At 44.4% G+C, this 21,302-nt stretch overlaps 1 protein-coding gene and 1 long non-coding RNA gene across 7 annotated transcripts in view; one reads left to right on the forward strand and one right to left on the reverse strand.

The window, feature by feature from the left end:
* Positions 1-19,116, forward strand: part of ENO1 (enolase 1) — a 59,651-nt gene extending 40,535 nt beyond the window's left edge. For all 4 annotated transcript variants that reach the window (XM_078642309.1, XM_078642313.1, XM_078642310.1 and 1 more), the window contains exons 9-12: positions 14,613-14,814; positions 15,742-15,850; positions 17,372-17,430; positions 18,675-19,116. In XM_078642309.1, the coding sequence (XP_078498435.1) occupies positions 14,613-14,814; positions 15,742-15,850; positions 17,372-17,430; positions 18,675-18,744 (440 nt within the window). In that variant the 3' untranslated portion in view covers positions 18,745-19,116. The remainder of the gene's footprint in view (positions 1-14,612; positions 14,815-15,741; positions 15,851-17,371; positions 17,431-18,674) is intronic.
* LOC144754482 (uncharacterized) overlaps positions 1-21,302 on the reverse strand; it is a 620,848-nt gene that overhangs the window by 277,405 nt on the left and 322,141 nt on the right. The window lies entirely within an intron of this gene.

The raw sequence follows: 21,302 nt of genomic DNA on the forward strand, positions 1-21,302 counted from the left end.
AGGTTGCTACTACCCTTAACTTTCTCAATCACTGTCCACCTTATGTCTCGGTCTTTATGTTGTTTCTCCTTATAGTGTGCTGTGATGGCATGCCTGCTTGTGCTCCTGTGTTCGCTAATACGAATCTTCACCTTACAACTCATCATGCCCACATAGGTCAAATCGCACGGGCATTTGCTGAGATAAACCACCGAATCTGAATTGCAATTCGTGTGATCTGTTCCCGAGGTGTATGTAGACCTAGATCAAGGCTTTTGGTGTGTTCAGTGAATTGGCACACCACACATGACCCACAGGGAAAATTACCTGTTACTGAGGGATTGTTCCAGAATGTCAATTGGTTGTCGTCTTTTGGTTTGTGTGTGTCTGTATGGACTAGTGTCCTCTAGGCTTTTATTTCTTCTGAATGAGAACATTAGCTTTTCATACGTGAGTTTGTTGGATGCAAGTATAGGCCACTTCTTAATTATTTTCTTCGCATCATTGGAGGATGAATTGAATGTTGTGACACAAAATATTTGTTCTGGTTGTGTCCTCATGAGTCAAGGAGTCTTTAAGCATTGCATGCTCTCTTGGCTTGTGCGATGATTTTCACAGGGTAATCTTTGTTTCAGTTTCTCTGTTAGAATATGTGCTTCTTTCTTGTAATCTTGGAGGTCTGAACAATTTCTCTGAAATAGTAAGAATTGTCCCACTGGAAGGTTGTCTCTGAGGGCACGTGGTTGTGCACTGTCTAATCTTAACAAACTGTTCCTGTCAGTGGGTTTGGTGTACAGAGAACTAGTCAGTGTGCCATCCCTGGCAGTTACATTGATGTCTAAAAAAGCTGATTTTTTTCTGTTCAAGGTGAAGCGTAAATGTGGGCTTAACCCATTGATCCAGTCTGTGAATTGTTTTAGACTCTGATCATCGCCTTTCCAAATTAACAGCACATCATCAATATATCGGTACCATTTACAGTTGTTGTTGGTGTATGGGTTCGTTGTCCATATATCTGTCCTCAAAGTGGCTCATGTACAGACATGCGATGCTAGGAGCAATTGTACTGCCCATTGAAGTACTATGGACTTTTGGTTTTCAAACTTGAAGTTCTCTGTAAGTGCCAGACGTATCAAGGTAATTACCCACTCAACTGGTGCTGTCCACTGCCAAAACCAGTTTGTATATTTAAGACATTGGTTCGAGAATCGATCCAATCCCCGAGACAATGGGTCTGCCCGGAGGGGCTATTTTCTCTTCATGAATTTTGGGAATTGTGTAGAACAGAGGTATCCGTGGATCCTCTTGGTTGAGAAAACAATGTTCTTTTTTGGTGATCCATTCCTTCTGAAGGGGGCCTGTTAGTGTGGAGATAGTTTTCCTGAGTTGTTGTGTAGGGTCTGTGTTGATCATTCTGTAAAATTTGTTGTCGGCCAAGAGGGTGAGACATGCAGTTCTATAAGCATTTGTACTTTGGACCACTGTTGCTCTACCTTTGTCGGCAGGTGTTATAATTATCTCCGTCCTGTTTCTCAATTTTTCTAGGGCAGTTCACTCCTTTGTTACTCAAGTTGTTAAATGTGTTCCCCTTTGGTTGAAGTTCTTCAACTTCTTTTACTATTGCTTCCTCTAACGTGAGTACCTCTGGGGGCATCATGGATGATGGAGGAAAGAAGGTTGACTTGAGTCTCAAGTCAGTGTTGCTGTCATCATTAGGGGGTCTTTCTTTGTTGAGAAAGAAAGTCTTCAGCCTAATCTTTGTAAAGAATTCTCCCAATTCTTATCGCAATTGGAATTTGTCTAGATAGGTAGTTGGAACGAATCCAAGACCCTTCTCTAAGACTGCAATCTCATCTGTAGTTGGGGTAGTATCCGTGAGGTTAACGACTAGTCACTCATCATGCTTGTCCCTGGCTGTTGTTTGCCTCTGGTGTTGCTTGTCGTGTTCACTCCTGTGCGGTCTTCCTCCCACTGTATTCTTCTGTTGCCCCGTCAACCTCATTTGCCTCTCCTTCCGCCCTGTCCTAAAAAATGTTGGTTAAAATCAGGTTGGAAGTAGGGTCCTGCCGGATATTGTGGTGGGCCGTGGTAGGGAACTGGGCCAAATGGGCCTGGCCATGGATACATCTGTGGATATCCAGATCTCTGATTATAGCCACCTCTCTGTGGTCTTCTCGGTTTATTTTGCCAGCTCCTGTTAGATCCATCGCTTGACCAGTCCTCTTGTTCTGAGTCGTCTGATCCGGACTGTCTGCTACGTGATGATCCCGTGTCGAGTATTCTTGACCCTTGTAGTCTTCTTTTATGTAGGGGTATACCTTCTCATGGCTAAATGTTTTCAGATCCTTTTGTAATTTAGCGATTTTATTTTGCATGAGGTCATCTTTGTGTTTGGTTATTTCTTTGCTGACCTCCTCAAGTTTCTTTTTGTAGAGTCCACTTTATCTCTGTTAGGAGGTGGTCTTCACTGTTTTTTATGGCATCTGAGAGATGTTTGGCAGTGTTGATAATTCGGATTAACCAGTCCCGTGAGTAGCATCATGCGATCAGTGACCATTCCTTTTTAAATTGGGAATCCTCTAGGAATATCCTAGGTGCATTTGTAACCAACAAGCCTGTCGGTGCTGCATTGCCCCAAAGGTGTTCTGTCATGATGGCTCCGTGTAGGAGGATTCTCATCTGGCAGCGTCTCAGTTCTTTCAATTTATCCCAGTTCTGTGCCTGGGTGAGACTTTGGCCGATGTTGTGTCGGGTAGCAGGTCCAGGACCTATACGGCCACCCAGGACTGAAACCTGTCGGCGCCAGGGTCTTAGGACCATAATACTCCTACGGACCCATTTTAAAGAGTTTTTAATAACCCAGACAGACCCAAGAATAAAGGGAAACCAGGGGTCTCCCCGGGTTTCCTAATCTTTAACCCCCCTGATCTTCATTTATCTAAAGAGCTCCCAACATTGTGGTTGAGCCCACTCAGACTTTTAGTAGTCGGGGTGACCCGATGATGAAGCATGACACCACTAGGGTGTGTGAGGGTAATTAAACAAAGTGTTTCTCCCCCACATTCATGGTTGAGTTAGGTGCAACCTTTCACTAGAGGCCCCCTTCCTCGTGTCCCCCCCCCCCCCTATTCATTTCTCGTGTATAATTAGTAAACCAGAACCACTGACCACAAGTTGGTCCATTGGGGTATTTTTTGTGATTGTTATTCCGCCCAGGGAGGACGTACTCCGACTGAGAAACCGCTCAAACCCTTCAGGTATGGTGACACTCCCCAATACCTTTTTGTGTAGATATGATTAATTAAGGCTGCCAGCAGGATAAAATAAACATTTAAAGTTGGTCAATTCGAACAAGGTTTTGTTTTTTGTTAAACTCCATTATTGGCAAGTCAGAAGGAGAAGCGTGGAAAGGTCACTGTGGGCATTACAGGTTAACAAAGACAGCAGAATGCCCTTAAACTACCGAAGACAAGCCCTGGCTGTTTTGTAGTTTGGAGGGCCTCGCTTTAGTATGTTCTGTAACTAGACTTAATCTTCCACTCCACTCTCGGGATCCTTGAACAATACTTTGTAGTTATCTGATTTTGTTTTTTGTTTATTTTTTTACTAACGATTGATTATTATGCATGTAGAAAAACAAAATGCGCTGGCTGAGAATGTCATTGCATCCTTAGGCCCAAACTAACTCTGCTAGGGCTTGCCCTGGAGGGAGCTACCATGGCACAGCCTGCAAGCGGTAATAAGGTAAGTATATTTTCATGGCATGTGTGCTGTAGATGCACATGAGCATAAGTCTGTCATCTAGTGTTTGGCTCGGATGATTAGAAGTTTTTCTTGAAAGAAGTTAGTCACAAGGTTTTGCGACTCCTCCGACTGTTAGTGATACTGCGTGTGGGCATAGATTTAGATTGTTTTTTTCCGCCGACTGGTTCGGATGTAATCTTTCGTAGTGCGGTTTGAGATCCTTTACAGCTCCTTCGGTTCGCTAGTGGATCCTTCAAATAGACTGTAGTCTTGATCGTGTAGTCACTCTTGCATTCCGAGCAAAAACAGATTTGTCTGTCTGGTTCTATAACTCGCTTCCATGGCCTACAAGGCCACACCTGGTCAGGCCTCTTCTACTTCAACAATTTTTGGAGAATGAGCTGCTGATAGACTGACTCCGTTCTGTTTCTGTCCGTAGTGCCACTCCACACATCCTCACAGCGACCAACATTCAGTTTGCAATCTGCCTCTCGGTGGATGGAGATGGATATCTGTAAGGCCTGCAGATCTTTTAGGTCCAAAAAGACACTTCGAGATCTACGTGCCAGTCGCCAAGAAATGCTTCACAGACCAGCAGATGACTCGTCTGACATCTTCGGTCTGGAGGAAGAGGCATCGGCTGAATCATTGTCCATCCAGGATTCACTCTTGTTCAGACATGGAACAAGATTCAGCCAGACTCCAGTCCGATCAAACCTTGTACTGGGAGTACAATTATCCCCAATCCAAAGACCAATCTGTTCCATCCCAAAAAACTGCTCACGTTCTGCCACTGTAGAAAAGCCATGGCATATTGAGATGCCCTGCCCTTTGGCTCAGCACCAAAATCTTAGCCTACAGCAGGGGCCTCCACTTCCTCAAAGTCCGATTTGGCAACTCCCTTAACTTCCACTTTGATTCCGAAAGACAAGTCCCAGTGCTATGGATCAGTCCACATCAAATCCGAAACATTCTTTGGTTCCAAAATGTTACACATTTAGATAGAAACCTCTACCCGAACCAATCTATGCTATGCAGGAACGGCTGTATCCGAGGCAAAGAACACTGCAAATTTAACCAGGAACTAAGATAGTTCTTTAATTGGCAAAACCTTTGTCATCTAAAAGACAAATAGCTATTAAAGAGGCTATAGACCTTCCGGTGCAACCTCTCAAAGAAGAAAAAGGTAATTGTTACTAGCCCTTTACACTTTCCCATGCCTACATCACCAAACCCACCAACAGGACACCACCAGCCACCCTACCACCTGATTAACCACAAGATTCTGAACTAGGCATCATGTTCCCTCATTCACCCATCCAATTTTAGGCTAACATACCAGAGGACACACATACTGGGGTTGCTTGAGATGCTTGACATAGAATCACAGGGGGATACAGACCCAGACCTTTGTCCCACAAATCCATCACCCCCATATTATGCCTCTGCCTATCAAGCTCTAATACCCAGAGCTGCAGCTTTTCATAACGTGCCTCTACATAAAGACCCTATCACAGATGACTTCCTTTTCGAAACACTATCTATTGCTCAAAGGGGGGGTCACAATACTTACCACACCTTAAAGGAGTGCTACGTCATGCCAACATTTTTAAGGCCCCTATAAAGGCACGAGTTAAAACACCATGACTGGACAAAAAAAATATGGCTGTACCATCTTATCCTATATACATTAGGGCATTGGTCTTCAAACTTTTTGAAGTCGAGACCCCCTTGTCAAACCTTTTTTTTTTTTTTTTTTTTTTTTTTTTTTTTTTTTTAGGCGAAAGGACCCCCTTCTCACAAAACTTTCTAGAAACTGGTTCTTCTCGTCATCAACATATATCGATAACTATAAATGCCCCTGTTATATCTGCCATCTTTTGGCATGTTTCTCCTGGGTTTTTTTTCTTCTTTCCGACCTAGTTTTGTCTGTTTTTGCTTGTTCAGTTTCACTGCGCACTTCCTCATTGCTGTTCAGTATTAATGTGCAAGGACTCCTATAATAAATTGTATTATGGATTGGTGTTTCCATGATTGGCATGTTTGACTTACTGGTAAGTCCCTAGTAAAGTGCACTGAGGGTGCCAGAACCTGTAAATCAAATGGTACTGGTGGTCTTGCAGTACTGATTGTGCCACTCACCCAAGCAGCCCTTAAAAGGGCTATCAGACCTGCCACTGCAGTGTCTGTGTGAAGTTTGTAACTGCCATGACGACCTGGCAAGTGCACCCTCTTGCCAAGCCCTAATCTTCACTTTTCTTACAGGTAATCACCCCTAAGATAGGCCCACGGTACCCCTGTGGGCAGGGTGCTGTATATGTTATAGGTAAGACATGTACTGGTATGTGACATGTTCTGGTAGTGAATTAGTGTTTCATTTTTCACTATGGAAAGGCTATCTGTCTCATAGGATAGAATGGGAGTTTACTTATAACATTATATGAACATATCCAGACCAAAGGTCATTGAGCGTAGGGGTGTAGCCAAAGGTGTAGCTAAAAAACAAAGGGCCTTATTTATGAGGAATTGGCGATGGACCGCTCCAAATCTTCTGGCGTTGCCCAATGCCAATGTGAAAGGGCAGGAATAAACTAATTATGTAACACAGTGCATTCCAGTTCTTTTCCCTTCACAAATTGCTGCCTAGCACTAACGGTGGCCGAATTGTTTTTGTACGGGAAGAGGCACTTTCCTTCACCAAAACAATCCTGAGGGGCGTTTTCCTATTTCTATGAGAGCTGCAGAATGAGGCACACGTGAAAAGAGGAAAAAACGAGGAGAAATTAAAAACATTTCTCCTCGTTACACCTCCACTAGAGAGGCGTTAGTTTTGGAGCTGCCCGAGGTTTACATGATTTTGTAAATATGGGGCAGCAGCACAATCCATGGGCTTTGCGTGGGAACCCCACGCAATGCCCATGGAATACCTCCTTGACGCAGAGAAAGCAACCCAGTGACTTGCGCTGCTATGTCTTACTGATTACTCCATATGAGGCAATGCAAAGCCTTGCAGGGTGACTTTGCACTGCCTCATAGATATTGTTAAGATGGTTGCGCCACTTGGAGCATCAAAAAAAGTGATGCTCTGGCAATGCAAGCCTCTCCTAAATAAGCCCAAAATATTTTATACGTTTTTTTGGCTCTTTCACCTTCAGGTATTCACATATAAAATAATGGGTAGCATAAACTAAAAATAAATTAAAAAAGTTATTGCTCAGTGGGAAATGCACAGTAGTAAATTATGAAACCTCTATTAGTCAATGCACTGCAGAGGTCTATGGTGCAACCAGAGACCCACAGAATTAAATCTTGATTGATGCTGTGGAGAAAAGTGATGTGTAGTCTTAGTGCTACAAAGTCACAGCATAGTGAATTTGCAAGTCCATTTTTTATACTTGCTTTACACACAAGGTAAGATATAATGCTGCAAAACGTGTGAATGGTTTTACAATAAAACGGTGCTTTCAAAATGTAGGTTTTTAATAATGCCAGACCGTATGTAATGCAGTTTTCTTTTTTTTTTTAAACATAACTGTCCCTTCAAGACCTCTTTAGGGGCACAGAGGGCTGTGTAAATGCACTAAAATTAAAAGAAAGAACTTCCCAGCCCACTAGTTAACTCTTTGCACTTCAACTCAAATAAACACACATCTTTGTCTTCACAAAGAGCCAGAAGGCTCCCAAGCATCCTTTACACTTGCAGATTACCAGCGCATTTGCCTTTTATTCAGGCAAACAGCTGATAACGATCTCAATTAGCCATCCCAGGATGGCAGATGGATGTCTTTTTATAGGGACAAGTGAAGCCGGGGAATCTACAACCCCCTTCCTAGGACTCCCGGAACCCCTTGGGGGTCTTGCCACACAGGTTGAAGACCTCTGCATTAGGGGGAAATGGACATCGGACTCGCTGGTAGTGGCTAATGCATGCAAAAGAGCAAACTTACTAACAACTGGGAACGCACCTCCCCAGAATAGGAGTTGAAAAGGATTGCCTCAGGCTAAAGGATAGCAGCACAATCTGCTAATCAATAGCGTATTGCCAACAGTCCAGCTCATTACAACAGTGCTGACTGGGATGAAACTGAGGGACTCTATCTCCCAGAAGAATACAAGAAAAGGGGTTATGAAATTGTTAATGAGGAAAAGATAATCAACAACTCTAGATTCTGCGGACACTGCATAAACACGTATTCTTGTACGTAGACATACTTGGCACTGTTTCTGATTTTAAACCTGACGTGCAACAAGCAATTCTTAATCTCCCCTTTGACGAGGAGCACCCACCACAGGGTCTTCCTACAAAAATCAGGGAAAAACCTCCATGGTAACTTTTTTACAGGGCAGCCTACAGAGGAAATAAATCCAGGGCTGCAGTCTTGAAAATAATAACCGGACCGTAAATGCATACCAAACAATGACTTTCTTACCATTCACACCCTTCCCTCCCCCAACGACTTAACACCTCTCAGTACGTCTTCAAATTTTGTTACCAACATGGGAAAACATAACAGATGAGTTTGTCATTATACTTCCCCCATGCCCAAAAAATGTCTCTCTTCGACCCATTCTCGATCTTAGACCACTAAATCATTATATCCTATCGGAACACTTCCACATGGCCACTCTTGCTTTTTTGTAATAGTAGAATCACTTTCTGGACTTCATGGCTGCGTTAGAACTGAAGAATTTATATTTCCACATACCTATTCATCCCTCACACTGTAAATATCTACCATTTGTTTTCAGAGGAAAACCTTATCAATTCAAGGTTCTTCCCTTCGGAATCACTGCTGCACCATGGGTTTTCACAAAGTCTAGCAGTAGTGGCAGCACATCTGCGCAGGCAAACCTACATGGGTTTCCTTATTTGGACGATCGGCTCCTAAAAGCAAACTGCTCCCAACTTTGCAAAACCGCATACACAACACACTCACCCTATTACACCAACTAGGGTTTACCATCAGTCTGCAAAAATTGCATCTTCAACCATCTCCAACACAGCCACATTTAGGAGCCATACTCAACGCTCACTTGGGACTAGCATACCTAAATACAGACAGGATACAAAACATTGTCACTAACCCAACACCTTCAACCTGGAACCCAAGTCAGTCCGAATACTCATGTGACTTTTAGGCATGATGGCCTCCTACATAACAATAGTTCCACATGCCAGAACCTTAAAAATTGCGGGATGTGGGACTCTGGAGTCTCCATATCCATTACCTAGAGTTTCAAGCTGTTCACCTAGCATTGAAAGTGTTACTACCTCACCTACGGCACAAAGTTGTCCTAAACTTAATGGGCAATATGACGATAATGTACGATCTACAAAAACAGGGACACACTCTGCAAATATCCTGCTTCGCCCAAATCCTTTTGGGCATAGGCATATACCACAACATTCATATTTTGGCTGAACATGTACCGGGGACAAGCAATCCAGTTGCAGGCCTGCTTAGCAGGCTGCAACAACAAGTCCATGAATGGGAAGTTCACCCGAAAGTTCTACTATACTTTTAACAAGCATTTGCAATGCAATCTGTCTCTCCTTTGGGTCTTTATGTATTTAGACATGCAGCAAATTGTCTGCAGCTGGGGGCTAGTAGTGGTTCCACTGGGATGCAGGGAAGGGAAACTGTCCCCGATCGAGAACCAGCTGTCTGAAAAATGTCAAATATTGAAGGATTTCTATAGGTAATAAGGTAATGCCCTGGAATTAAGTGGAGGGGTGTTAAAGCCATATCTGAATCAAAAGATCTAACCACAAGGGCCTGGATGCCAAGAGAATGGCAGGAGCCTGGAAGATGAGCCATGGATGTGCGCCTTCAACAGAAGCAGGGTTCAAATGCACTCAGGCATGTAAATGCAGTTGGCAATTGTGCATCAAAAGCGGAACCACTGGGAAGGGTAAAGTGGGGCTAAGTGCGATTGGTGGCCACATTGGTAGAGAGGATTACAGTATACCAGCCCTGGCAATGGGTAGCAAAAGGAGTAAGTAAAATTAAAGCAAACCATTTGCAACAGTGGAATTGTGTGGATAGTAACTGTTATTGGGTGTATTGCATTATGAGAAGTGGGATTGTTATGAAGTGTAATTATGTGGAATGGTATTTTATGGAGGGGGTATGTAGTGGAGTTAAACAATGTGGTGTGCTGTTGAATTTTGTGGCATGAGGAATCTTGTGATGAGGCTTAGATGTATGTGGTGCATTGTAATTGTGATGTTTTGAATTATGTGGTTTGGTGTCTAATTATGTGGTGTGTATTAGAAATGTGTGGAGTTGACCTCGAAGTAGTTGTAATTTCAATGTTTGTAACCCCGGTTAGTATTAGAGCAATATTTAAAGTGCTCCCCGGGACATGGTGGAGCCCACCCTGGTTTTTAGGGACCAGGGTGTGACCTGATGAAGCATGACACACATAGTATGTGATGGTCCACAATACAAGTATTAAATATTCTCTCAGGGGCAGCAGAATAAAGCAACGCTTGGACATTATAGGTAGGGTGTTAGGATAGATACCCTTTGTTAAGTGAATTCTAGATGGGGAGATGGTAATCTGCGATTCCAAACATAACATTTCTCTCACCTTCCCACAAGTCAGTCTGAATTTTGATAGGATAGTCTCCTTGGATGGTCCTGGTGCATTTTCTCCTAAAGGCAATTTTTATTTCCCAAACTCCTGTATCCTGCTCCAGTCATTTACTACTGTAACATACTTGCCAACTGGTGAGAGCACGCTTCATCCTTTAAGACTGTGCACTGGCTTCATATTTATTAACATAGTTTATATTGCTCATGATAACTCCTTGACATGCCTTGGAAACTACAATCTTTTTCCAGTGCCTACTGAATCCTGCAGAACAGCCTAGGTGACTGCTTATGCATTAATTTTTAGTTTTTAGGTTTCGCCTAGGCAGCACTTGCGCTGTCTCTTTGAGACATGCTGTATTCAGGATAAGGGCATGAAGCTCCGCCCACTTTCAGCTTATCTTTTTGATTGGCCCCTGTCCTTTATAAATGGTGGCTTTTCATTGGTCAATAGGCTTAGTAGTCCTCCTTAACTCCTTTTTAGGTCGAGCAGACGTACTCTCAATGCGTGAGCATTGAGAGAGTCTGCTTCAGACCTAATGTTGCCCGTTATTGGGAGAGTGGACACCAATCTGACACGAGCGTTTCCTTCGCGGATTTCACCGCGGGAGCGCGCGTCTCACCCGCGCATGCGCAGAGTAACTCAGCATTTTATTTTTTTTTTTTTTTTTTTTTATTTCCCAGCCCCGAACCGAATCAGGTATCAGAGCGCTTCACATATAGGCAGCCCCCACCCCCCCCCCCCCCCCCCACCCCTCTGCATGCGCACACACAGGCGAGCGCATGCACACGCAGGCACACGGCAGACACTCGCTCACACACACCCCCCTTCCCCACAGTCACACACACGCACTCCAGACACATACACACGCGCGTGACCCCCATTCCCACCACTTACCGGGCTCTTTCGGCGTGTTCAGTGTCTCATCGCTCCACTTCTTCCTCGGCGGCGGCGGCTGTGGCGGCGGGCGGGACTTCCTGCTGGATTGCAGGCCCCGCCCCCGTCTCAGGCAAAAGTGCCTGACTTCCGTTTTTTTTTTTTTTTTTTTTTTTACACATCATGGCTGCTACTCTATTAAAACAATGAAATTAGGGATAATAGGAACTTTCCTGTCATACAAATCCTACAAGGCTTATTTTTTCATATTGGTGGTTCGACTCAGAGAAAGTAAAATAATGAAGACTGAGAAAGATAGCAAAATAAATAAGCTGCGAAAGCCAGGTCAAGAGATATGAAGTGTAGGGTAGTACAAGAAAGAGTTATGAGGCGTAATCAAAACTGAGCAAACTTGGTATTCGCAACCCGGGCATTCAGCAGCGGGCCTCTAAAAAAAACAAATTAAGCACTGTGTGTGAAGGGCGTTTATGAACGCATGTACGACTTTGAACTTGAGTTGTCCGTATTGTGTCGTTACATTCTGCTGTCCTGTAGTGAAACCTGTAGAAAAATAATTTGATGGGGTTTTCGGAATTTATTTCTACTGCATCGTTTAACCATATTATCGAGGTGCAATTGCAGCTAAAGAATACTTCTTGCCCCAGTTATGATGTTGTGGGGTTTCTAGTCCGAGATCACCGATTGTTTCCCATAAAATGCACCACTTTCAGATGGCCGCTGCATTCGCCCAGTGCTGTCAGCTCACCCCGGGCTCCCTCAGTTCCTTTTCCGCGGCGGCGCGCGCATATCACAACAAATGGGGCGTGGGTACGGGGGCCGGCGCGCTCCGATGTCGCAGCGGGCCCAGCCAATCGGGGGTGGGCTGACCAGACGCCGCCAAGCTCAGTTTCTTGCAGTTGACTGCGGCTGCCAGAAGGAGAGTCTGGGAGGAAGCCGCAGAAGGACTGAGAGCTGGGGCTTCGCGCGCGGGAGAGGGGGCCCGGAGCGAGGCACACACCTACTTTTACTGACAGGGCACCGCGCCCCCGCTGCCTGGAGATAACAGGTGCTGTAACACCGGCCCACCATGGTGGACAGCAGCCTCCGCACCGCCGCCAGCTGAGTGCACTGCAGGGTGAGTGCTCCCTGCTGTTGACAAAAGGGGTTGTGTGTTTGCGCGTTACACTGGGGCAGATAGATATATCCGTTGCTGGGGTCCGGAGGATCCACAGGAAAGAAGATTGGTTCAGAATGTGTCATGGGTCGGAACTTATTGTGTACTTGTTTTATTTATCACTCCATAAGCTGCCATGTTTGCTCTAGCAGGTCACTGGAGGTGTGCATGCATGCGGCTGGTTTCTGACAGAGTGCGAGAGAGAGAGGAGGAGGCAGACGGGGGGCTCTAGCGAAGTTTTGCAAGCGTAGCTTTCAGCAGCAGTGGCGCATTGAGCTCGCTTCTGCCCTGGCTAGGGTGACCAGAATTTTAAAGCAAAAAAACGGGACATTAAAAAAAATTAGAAGAAGGACTATAATGTTACGTTAAGCGAGCGCACAGAATGACAGCGCTCCTCAGCAGAGAATTACAAAACAGGCAGTAAGAACATATATAAGATGCTATTTTCAAACCCAGTAGCTTGCATGTGAATTAATTCGCTTTCTTGGACCAACGGCTAACTATCCCCGCTTTGTAAAACATAAAGAAAACCTCACCCCAGTTTTTAGTCGAGCCTCTCCAAAAACCGGGACATGAGCTAAACTTCTCGAAATCTGTCCGGACAGCTGGTGAAAAACAGCGACCATCCTGGCAAATCCGGTACGCCTGGTCAACCTACCCCTGGTAGCGACAAACTGTGGCAGCTGCAATCGTGATGCAGTTCTGCAACGTCACGACAGCAGAAACTTGTGGATAGAGGAGCATTACATCTTGGGACACAGGGAGAAGATGTCTTTCAAGCTAAGACAGGGTGAAAACGTGTCTGGGACCTGTAAGCACAAGCATTTACAATGCAATAGGTCTCGCACTTACGCAAGTTTGAGCTCTTAGCATGGTAAATGACAATGCTATTTATGTATGTTTTACAAACAAAAACATAAATAAAAGGCATTGTCATTTACAATGGCAATAGCTCAAACTTGCGTAATTGCGAGACCTATTGCATTGTAAATGCTTGTTCTTTTTGAAACCTCCTATGAGGACACCCCATGTTACAATTTAAGCTGAAACGTGAATGCCGCGATTGCTTCAAAAGCAGGTAATAGAATAAAAATTGCATATTTTTTTCTATTTCTTTAAGTTTGAAGCAATCACAGTACTTGCACTTTAGCTTAAGATGTTAAAAGCCTAAGCGCAGGTGCCGCCATTGTAACAAAAGTAAACAAATAGAAAAGCAATTGGCAACAGCATGCTTTTTTTCTATTTGTTTACTCGTGAAGCAATCGCAGCGCTCTCTCTTTAGCTTACGATGTTTACAGCTAAAGCGTGAGTGTCACAAAGGTCTCGCATTTGCAAGAGTTTGAAGCATTGTAAATGACCATGCCTTTTGTGTTGAGAACCTGCAAGCTGTGTTTACGCACTGCTTGCAGGTTTTCAAAACCCATAAATAAAAGGCATTATAATGTACAATGCCAATATCTCAAACTCTTGCAAATGCGAGACCTATTGCATTGTAAATGCTTGTTTATCTTGTTTCTGCACGTAGATAAAACCACATGGCATCAACTCTGGCTCCTGGCGGCCACACAACTGGCATGTTGGATTCCCTCAGTGTATTGTGGCAAACATTAATTTAGAATGATCTATAATGTATTGGGAGCAGAATTGAACTGTAGAAATTATTAAATGGAAATGTAGTACATTACACGTCGTATGAAGTGAGGCTTTTGTAATCTATGTAAAGGTCCCACGTAGGGAAATCTGATTTCACTCGGATCAATTTCCTGTTAATGCAATATGGTTAGCTGGCAGTCTAAACTCAATGTATGATGTACTTTATTGATGGGGTATTTGGGGAGGGCCGAGGGGTCTGTTGGTGGTCTGGAAGAGCAGTATAGTTGTCAAAGGCAGACCAAAAAAATATTCACTCTGAATAGGTTTGATGCCCAACTTTCTGTTTGTTGTTCGCACATGTCTTACATTCCTGTGTGTGCAAGTCTTTGTTTGGTGATTGTGCCTTTAGAATACAGTGACCCTTGCTTGCATGATTTCGCTGGTCTATTCAATACATGGTGAACCAAATTGCAATTTCTTTCTTTGTGTTATTGGCCTGTATAATCTGTTAATGGAAGTAGTGTGGTGCTACGCTTTGAAATCTGTGGTTTGCAGACTGTCTTAATCAATGCTTGTCTGTTAATCATGCTGTTAATCATGCGGTCTGCCTGGTTATTTCTGGTCGATGATCAAACTGTTTTCCCCTCAGTTGTCTCCATCGAGGACCCCTTTGACCAAGATGATTGGGCAGCCTGGTCCAAGTTCACAGGCAGCGTTGGATTCCAAGTGGTGGGCGATGACCTGACTGTGACCAATCCCAAACGTATTGCTAAAGCAGTACAAGAAAAGGCTTGCAACTGTCTGTTGCTGAAAGTGAACCAGATAGGCTCTGTCACAGAGTCCCTCCAAGCGTAAGTGAGGCTGAGGAAGTGCACTGGAGGTTTTTGGGGATCCTGGTCATACGTTACTGGTTAGAGATGCAGGAGTAAACAAAGTCATGAGAATGGGTAATGGTCTTGTGAAAATATAGATTAATGTGAACCTACTTGCAAGCACAAAAGTTAATGTGAAGTGAAGCTATGAAAAGGCACAAGGGGTCAAGTTATCCTTTGCTATTCTTTGTATATACAAAGATGTCAGGTTAGGTGCATTTGGCCATACACCATTTAACCTTGAACTGCAGGTCCTGTTGAAATTGCGTATGACCTGGCCAGCTTACTGGTGCCTGCTAGTTTTAGTAGACCTGGTCATAACTGTCCTCTGTCACTGTGCCATATATTTCCCTTGCATGGGTTTACCAGCTAAGTGGATCTCTATAGCAAGATGTCTTGGATAACAATTCAATTTAAGAAATCCAGTACCAGCAGTTATAGGACTAAATGGGGCTAGGTACTTAGAGGCTCCCTGCTCATGCAAGGGTATGTGATTGATGGTCCCAAAAGGTTCTAGCACATAGATTATAGCATCATTTATGAATCGCTTAGTGATTTCTTAGGCTCATATGTTAAATCGGCACGTCTTCTCCTAGAAATGTCAGACTGTGAATATGTGCATGGGGTTAAGCCATACCAGCTAGCCTATGAGCAATCTGGCATGAAATGCCCTGGCTGAGCTTATGAACGTTCTTGTGGATGTAGAGGACTCGGGGGAAATGGTGTGGTAATCCCTATGGCAATACAGTTGATCTTAGAGTTAATGTGGGTGCCACTACAAATGGAAATTCTGTATTGGAAGCAAATGCCACCCCCACGCCATGTTACGAGAGCGGAGGTTCAGATGAGCTGTGTCAGTTACTGAAAAACTAATCCATTGCCTCATTTGTTTTTTCTGACCTTCAGTTGCAAAATGGCACAGTCAAATGGTTGGGGAGTGATGGTGAGCCATCGCTCAGGAGAGACTGAAGACACCTTCATTGCAGACCTGGTGGTCGGTCTGTGCACAGGGCAGGTATGTTACATCTATGGTCTACTTAATAGTCACCTGGAAATACAGGAAATGTTGCTAAAGGGCTCTGGACAAAAGGGTCGGCTTACTTTCTTGAGAAACCAGATTCGCATACCAAAGGCGATGGGCCCTTTGAAGCTCCCTTTCCTTGGAATGCTAATCTGCAGGCCATCCTGTGGGAAGTGGTGATAATGCCCCTTGCCAGAGTAGGCTTGGGTTCTGGCCTTCTGGGGTACCCTCTGGTGGCAGGCTGGCGAAAACCAGTTAGGCAGCACACCAGTAGCTGGTAGGTTTTCAAGGGGCACCTCTAAGGTGCACTCTGGGTGCAGGTATTAATAAATCAATCAATCACTGGAATCCATGTGGCTTTATGAATAAAAGATGTTTGATATCAAACATCTGTATCTTCTGTGAAGCCATCATGTAGCTGGAGAACTTTTTCACCAGTGTCCAGTTCATATTTTAAAATGGCTTCCCTGATCACTTGTACTGGCAGCAATAGAACTGACCAGCACAGGGGCAGATTTGCTCATGTAGATATGTCCTCACGTGTAATAAAAGGCAGTCTGCCTTAGGGCTGTAAGCCCTGCTGTAGAGGGGACTTACAAATATTGCATAGTGTTAGGTGACATGGCACAGAGGGATGTCTTGTATCTTGTTTTCACTTTGGGTCTACACCAAAACAAGCAGCCTGCAATGGCAGTCTTGCATGAGTTTGGTTAGGTGTCCAATAGTGGCACACTTCGTGCTACAACCCTTAGGGGACCATCTTTAGTACCTCAGGCATTAGGTACCAGGAGTACCATTTACTAGGGACTTACAGAGGGTACTAAAGGTTTTGCCTATTGGGGTATAGTTGCACAGTTTTTGGGAAAAGTCTGGCAATGGAGTCCTTGTTAGCAGGAGCCCAGTGCACTTCTGTCAAAGTTGCATCAAATCCAAGGCAAAAAGTAGGCCTTGTTGCTCTCCCTACTGATAACCGTTCCCTTTGAAGCAGATCAGCTGTAATTCAAGAGACATTAAAATATCCTTGTTCTTACAAGTGCTTTGTCGATAGTTCACCTGGCACCAATACTGAATTATTTTCAGCCAAAACGTCAAAATATATGATCTGGGAAACTGCACTTACCGTTAAGCAGCTTGGTCTACCATCCAAATATCTTTAGCCCCCTTCCCATGTACATGTGGTTTGCAGGGACTGCCACACCCGCCTTACACACAAAAAACGAATCCGCGGACTGTGCACAAATTTGTTTAACCATTGGCCACACATGAAAAATGTATTTACTACTATGCAATATGGCTACTGTGTGGGTACAATGGTCTTGCTTTGTCTTTTCATTGTTCCCGCCACATCGATCAAACGCAGGGAAGTAGGTGCTGTGGGTAAAATGCAGAAAGTCTAATATGATTTGCTTGTCCAGCCAGCAGCGCCCGTTATCCCTTTGCTGGCTCGGTGGAAGGAGGGTTGGTGAAAGATATGGTTATGCAGTGCCCACAAATTAGTGCAAATTTCTTTTTCAGATAAAAACTGGAGCCCCATGCAGGTCGGAGCGTCTCGCAAAATACAATCAGCTACTGAGGTATGTACAGCTATGTGAAAAGAGCTGTGTTGCTTTTCATAGGGTTGTAGAAAGGGACAGTTGACTTCCATGAGTACCCAATGTAGGAGGAGCAAAAGTCTGTGCATTGCCATAAAGCACATGTTAGTTTGGTTACTGATCATTCTTGTCAACAGTACACCAAAGTGATGCTCGTGCTCTAGGAATAACAATACATGAAATGGGCTTCACCAGGATGATAATACTTCGCTCATGCAGACAGCGTGAAAACAGTGCAGCGACTTCGTTTTTACCTTTGTGAGGGCTCATGCTAACCCATGCTGCTGAATGGATTCCTAAATTATGGCCAGAAAAACCTGATTAGGGCTATGGTGTGGTTCTTGGTAACCAATGACGTTTCGTCATAGAACTAAACGTGCAAAGGTTTCTCACATGGGTGAGATGAACATGGGGGGATATGTAAAGTAGAGCTTGTAGGGGTCGAAAAGACTGCAGATTTAAGTGATACCTTCACTAGAAGGCAGTTGAAGGAATAGGATTGACTTTTGGACTTCGGGGGCTATGGGCAAGTAGACCAGGTTGGGTTTTTCCCTCCATAAGTTTTAAATTTCTGAGCTGTTCTGTGCTGACACTCGTTAATTTTTTATTTATAGTTGCGCACCTACAAATTCTGATAAAGTGTCTAATTAGAGTAAATTATCACTGCATAGCAAAGCACTTAGTCCTACAATATATACACAGAGAATCCTACTCCACACTTCAGCAAGATGTAGGTTCAGTGGCCTACTGGAAAATGGCCAGTCCAAAGTCCTGCGTGCCTCCAACCCCAAGGGTTATGTGCTACCATTGGTGGATTAGAATGCGTTTGCTTGCTGCCTGTTAATCCTGGGCATTCACGAATAAATCCTAAAGTAAGTGTCTAAGCACGCACTTCATATAATATGGGTAGACATGAAAGGTTTTATTCTTACACACGAAGTTGTCTATTTAACCAGGCCAAGGAAACTGTTTGCGAGGCTAAGACATTGGAAGATGACCTGCATAGAATCTATTCCAGTTTAGAGTCCAACCCAGCATGTCAAGTGCTAGCGGTTTGAACTTTAAATCCTTAGATTTCAACTTGCTATACTCGTGATTGTCAAAGACTGACTCGGGGGGGGGGGGGGGGGGTCATTTCTAGATGATGCTCTACCTTGGCACTAATTTTATTTGGTTGATTGCTGGTTTCTCGTACCATAATGTCACCCTCTTTTCCATTGCTACAGAATTGAAGAGGAGCTAGGGTGCAAGGCTCGTTTTGCTGGCCGAGACTTCAGGAGACCTGTTGTGAACTAGAGTGGCGATGCGGTCCGTTCTGGAACATGAGCACTTAACTAGTCACCCTGTAACTAGATAACGCACACCTCGAGGACCAGCGGACAGAATGCCACAATGGTGCAGGCTCGCCTCTGACTGTAGGGCCCCCGGCTAACCCTGCACTGTGACCCATCGCTTCCAGATGCTTTGCTGCTTCCTATTGTCTCCAGGTTTTGAGTGTTACATTCTTGTGCCTGTCTTCCTTTCTTGTGATCTCTTGTGACTGTATCCCCCAGTACTTGTGTTGTGTGTGTACAGAGTGATAATAGCACAGATGTGGTGGAGCTTGCACACTGTAACTAAGGATCATGTAGAATTGTACTTTAATAAAGAGCAATACGTGAACCATCAGTTTGAAAACTGCTAGTCTGTTTTTTATCAATTTCTTTCTTTTTTGTATTAAACATATGATAGAACGCCCCTGTTTCCCTTGGAGTCACCTTCTCCTCAACTCCTTTTCCCTTTGGGTTATATCATGCATTTGTATGACAGCGTCACGAGCCAATGATTTGTGTGTTGCAGGGCAATCTTTACAGGTGTAGTGTCCAGAGGATTGTCACGTGTTTCTCATCTTTGATCTGGTAGTCTCCTGATTCCGGTTTTTCTTCTCTGGCCCTCTGCAGTTAGTCTGGTTTCTGGATGTCTTTTAGTATCTGCTGTAGATGCATAAAGCTGAAATGGGAGACTCCTTTTTCAGCAGGTGAAGGGATAAGGTGCCTGAGTGTTAGGAATCGGAAAGAGGGACCTCCTGAAATACAATAGCGGTTTTAGAAGGAGGCCGGTGTGCAAGATGAGGCAAAGGTTATGAACCGGCAGAACCATACTGCAGTAAATTATTCTGGACTGTTTACAATAAATTTAACAATGATCTGACGAATAGGCTGCTTGTAGACCAGACGCTGATAGGCTTGGTTGTGTATTTTTGGAAGCCAAGTCTGTTGCATTCACATGTAGTGTTGGGATGGTTAGGCGTATTGGATTTTGTATGGGTTTACTTGTAAAGCTGAGCACAAGCTCTGCTTCACAAAAGTGGACGAGTCTAGTCTTCCTGCTCTTGCATTTGTGACGGCTGTCCGTTCTCCTACATAAGTGTTGCCTTTACTGGGAGATGCTACTGTCATAGGTTCACAAGGGCAAGTGCATATCTGCACTTCAAATCTACATATACAGGAAGTTGTAGGCCTGCAAGATGCTTCCCTGTTACTTGTGAAGCAACGGTCAGGAGACCTGCCCAACCCATGAAAAATTCTGTAGGCTTATTGTTAGAAATGGGGGTCTCTAGTTGGCAAGGGTTTGCACCTTTGTCCAAGTAGGGACCTTTCTCCCTAGTCCGGTTAAGGGGGTACACTTCTAAAATAAGTCCTGCTCACCATCTTGGTAGCTTGACACGGGCAGACAGGCTTATTTCCGACGCAGGGTAAAGCATTTGTGACTACATACACTAATGCAGTGAAAACACTACAAATGGACACCACACCAGTTTAGAAAAATAAGTCATCTTTATCTAAACAATACCAAAACTACAAATCCACAATACAGTAATAAAAAGGACTTTCAAATTTTAGAAATAGTTCTGTTCAAAGCAAATTGCAGATGCAACACTATTCACACAAAGTACATTGGATGCGTCGGGCACACAAAAATGGTCGTAAAGGTGATGCGTCGATTAATTACATGCAGGGAAGGTGATGCGGAGTAGATGATACATCAGTTCCTTACTGCTGCGAGGGGGGTGATGCGTCAGTTTCTTACCAGAGAGGCGATACGTCTGTTTCTTACTGATTCCCCTCCAACGATGTGACCGACCTGGCACCTCAATGCCAAACAATCCAGGACGATGCAAGGGTTCTTACAGCTGCACAGCAGGGTTTGCATCAGAATCTATGGGGTGATCTCAGACTTCGGAAATCTGTGCACCTGATGCGGCGTGCATTAATTTCTCGAGCCGCGGACAGGCGCTGTCAGTTTCTTCAGCAATGCATCAGAAACTGGTACGGATGTCTTGTTGTGCTTTTTGTCATTGCATTGCTTTTCCTGCTCCCACAGCCAGAACAACCTCCAGAGGCCCAGAACAGTTGCAGGCACCTTTTTGCAGGTCAGAACTCCCAGCAAGGAAGTTTAGGGGAGCTGGGGGTGTAGGATGTGTCCCTGAGCCTTCAGAACAGGAGGTAAGCTCTTCTTCAAGCCCTTGGAGATCTTCCTCAAGCACGGGACACAGCAGAGACCTTTTCCCTTTCCTTTGCAAAAGTAACCAATGCAAGCCAACCCCAGACAGGAAACATCACATGGGCAGTATTCCTCCTCAGCTTCTCCAGCTCTTCTCTTTGGCAAAGGTTCCTCTTGATTTCCCAGAAGTGATCTCAAAGTCTGGGATCTGGGCCTATAATCTCAAATCTTTTGTTCTCTGTGGCAGATATGCTCTTTGCCCTGCTCAACCCGGTTCTGTCCTCTCTGGTGCAGCTTCCTGGCAGGAGGTGAAGACTGCATGGTCCTTGCCAGACCAGGCCCATTCAGGTGTGAAAATCTCCCCACCCCCC

Source organism: Lissotriton helveticus, chromosome 5_1 (genome assembly GCF_964261635.1).
Source record: "Lissotriton helveticus chromosome 5_1, aLisHel1.1, whole genome shotgun sequence".
Classification (NCBI taxonomy): Eukaryota; Metazoa; Chordata; class Amphibia; order Caudata; family Salamandridae; genus Lissotriton; species Lissotriton helveticus.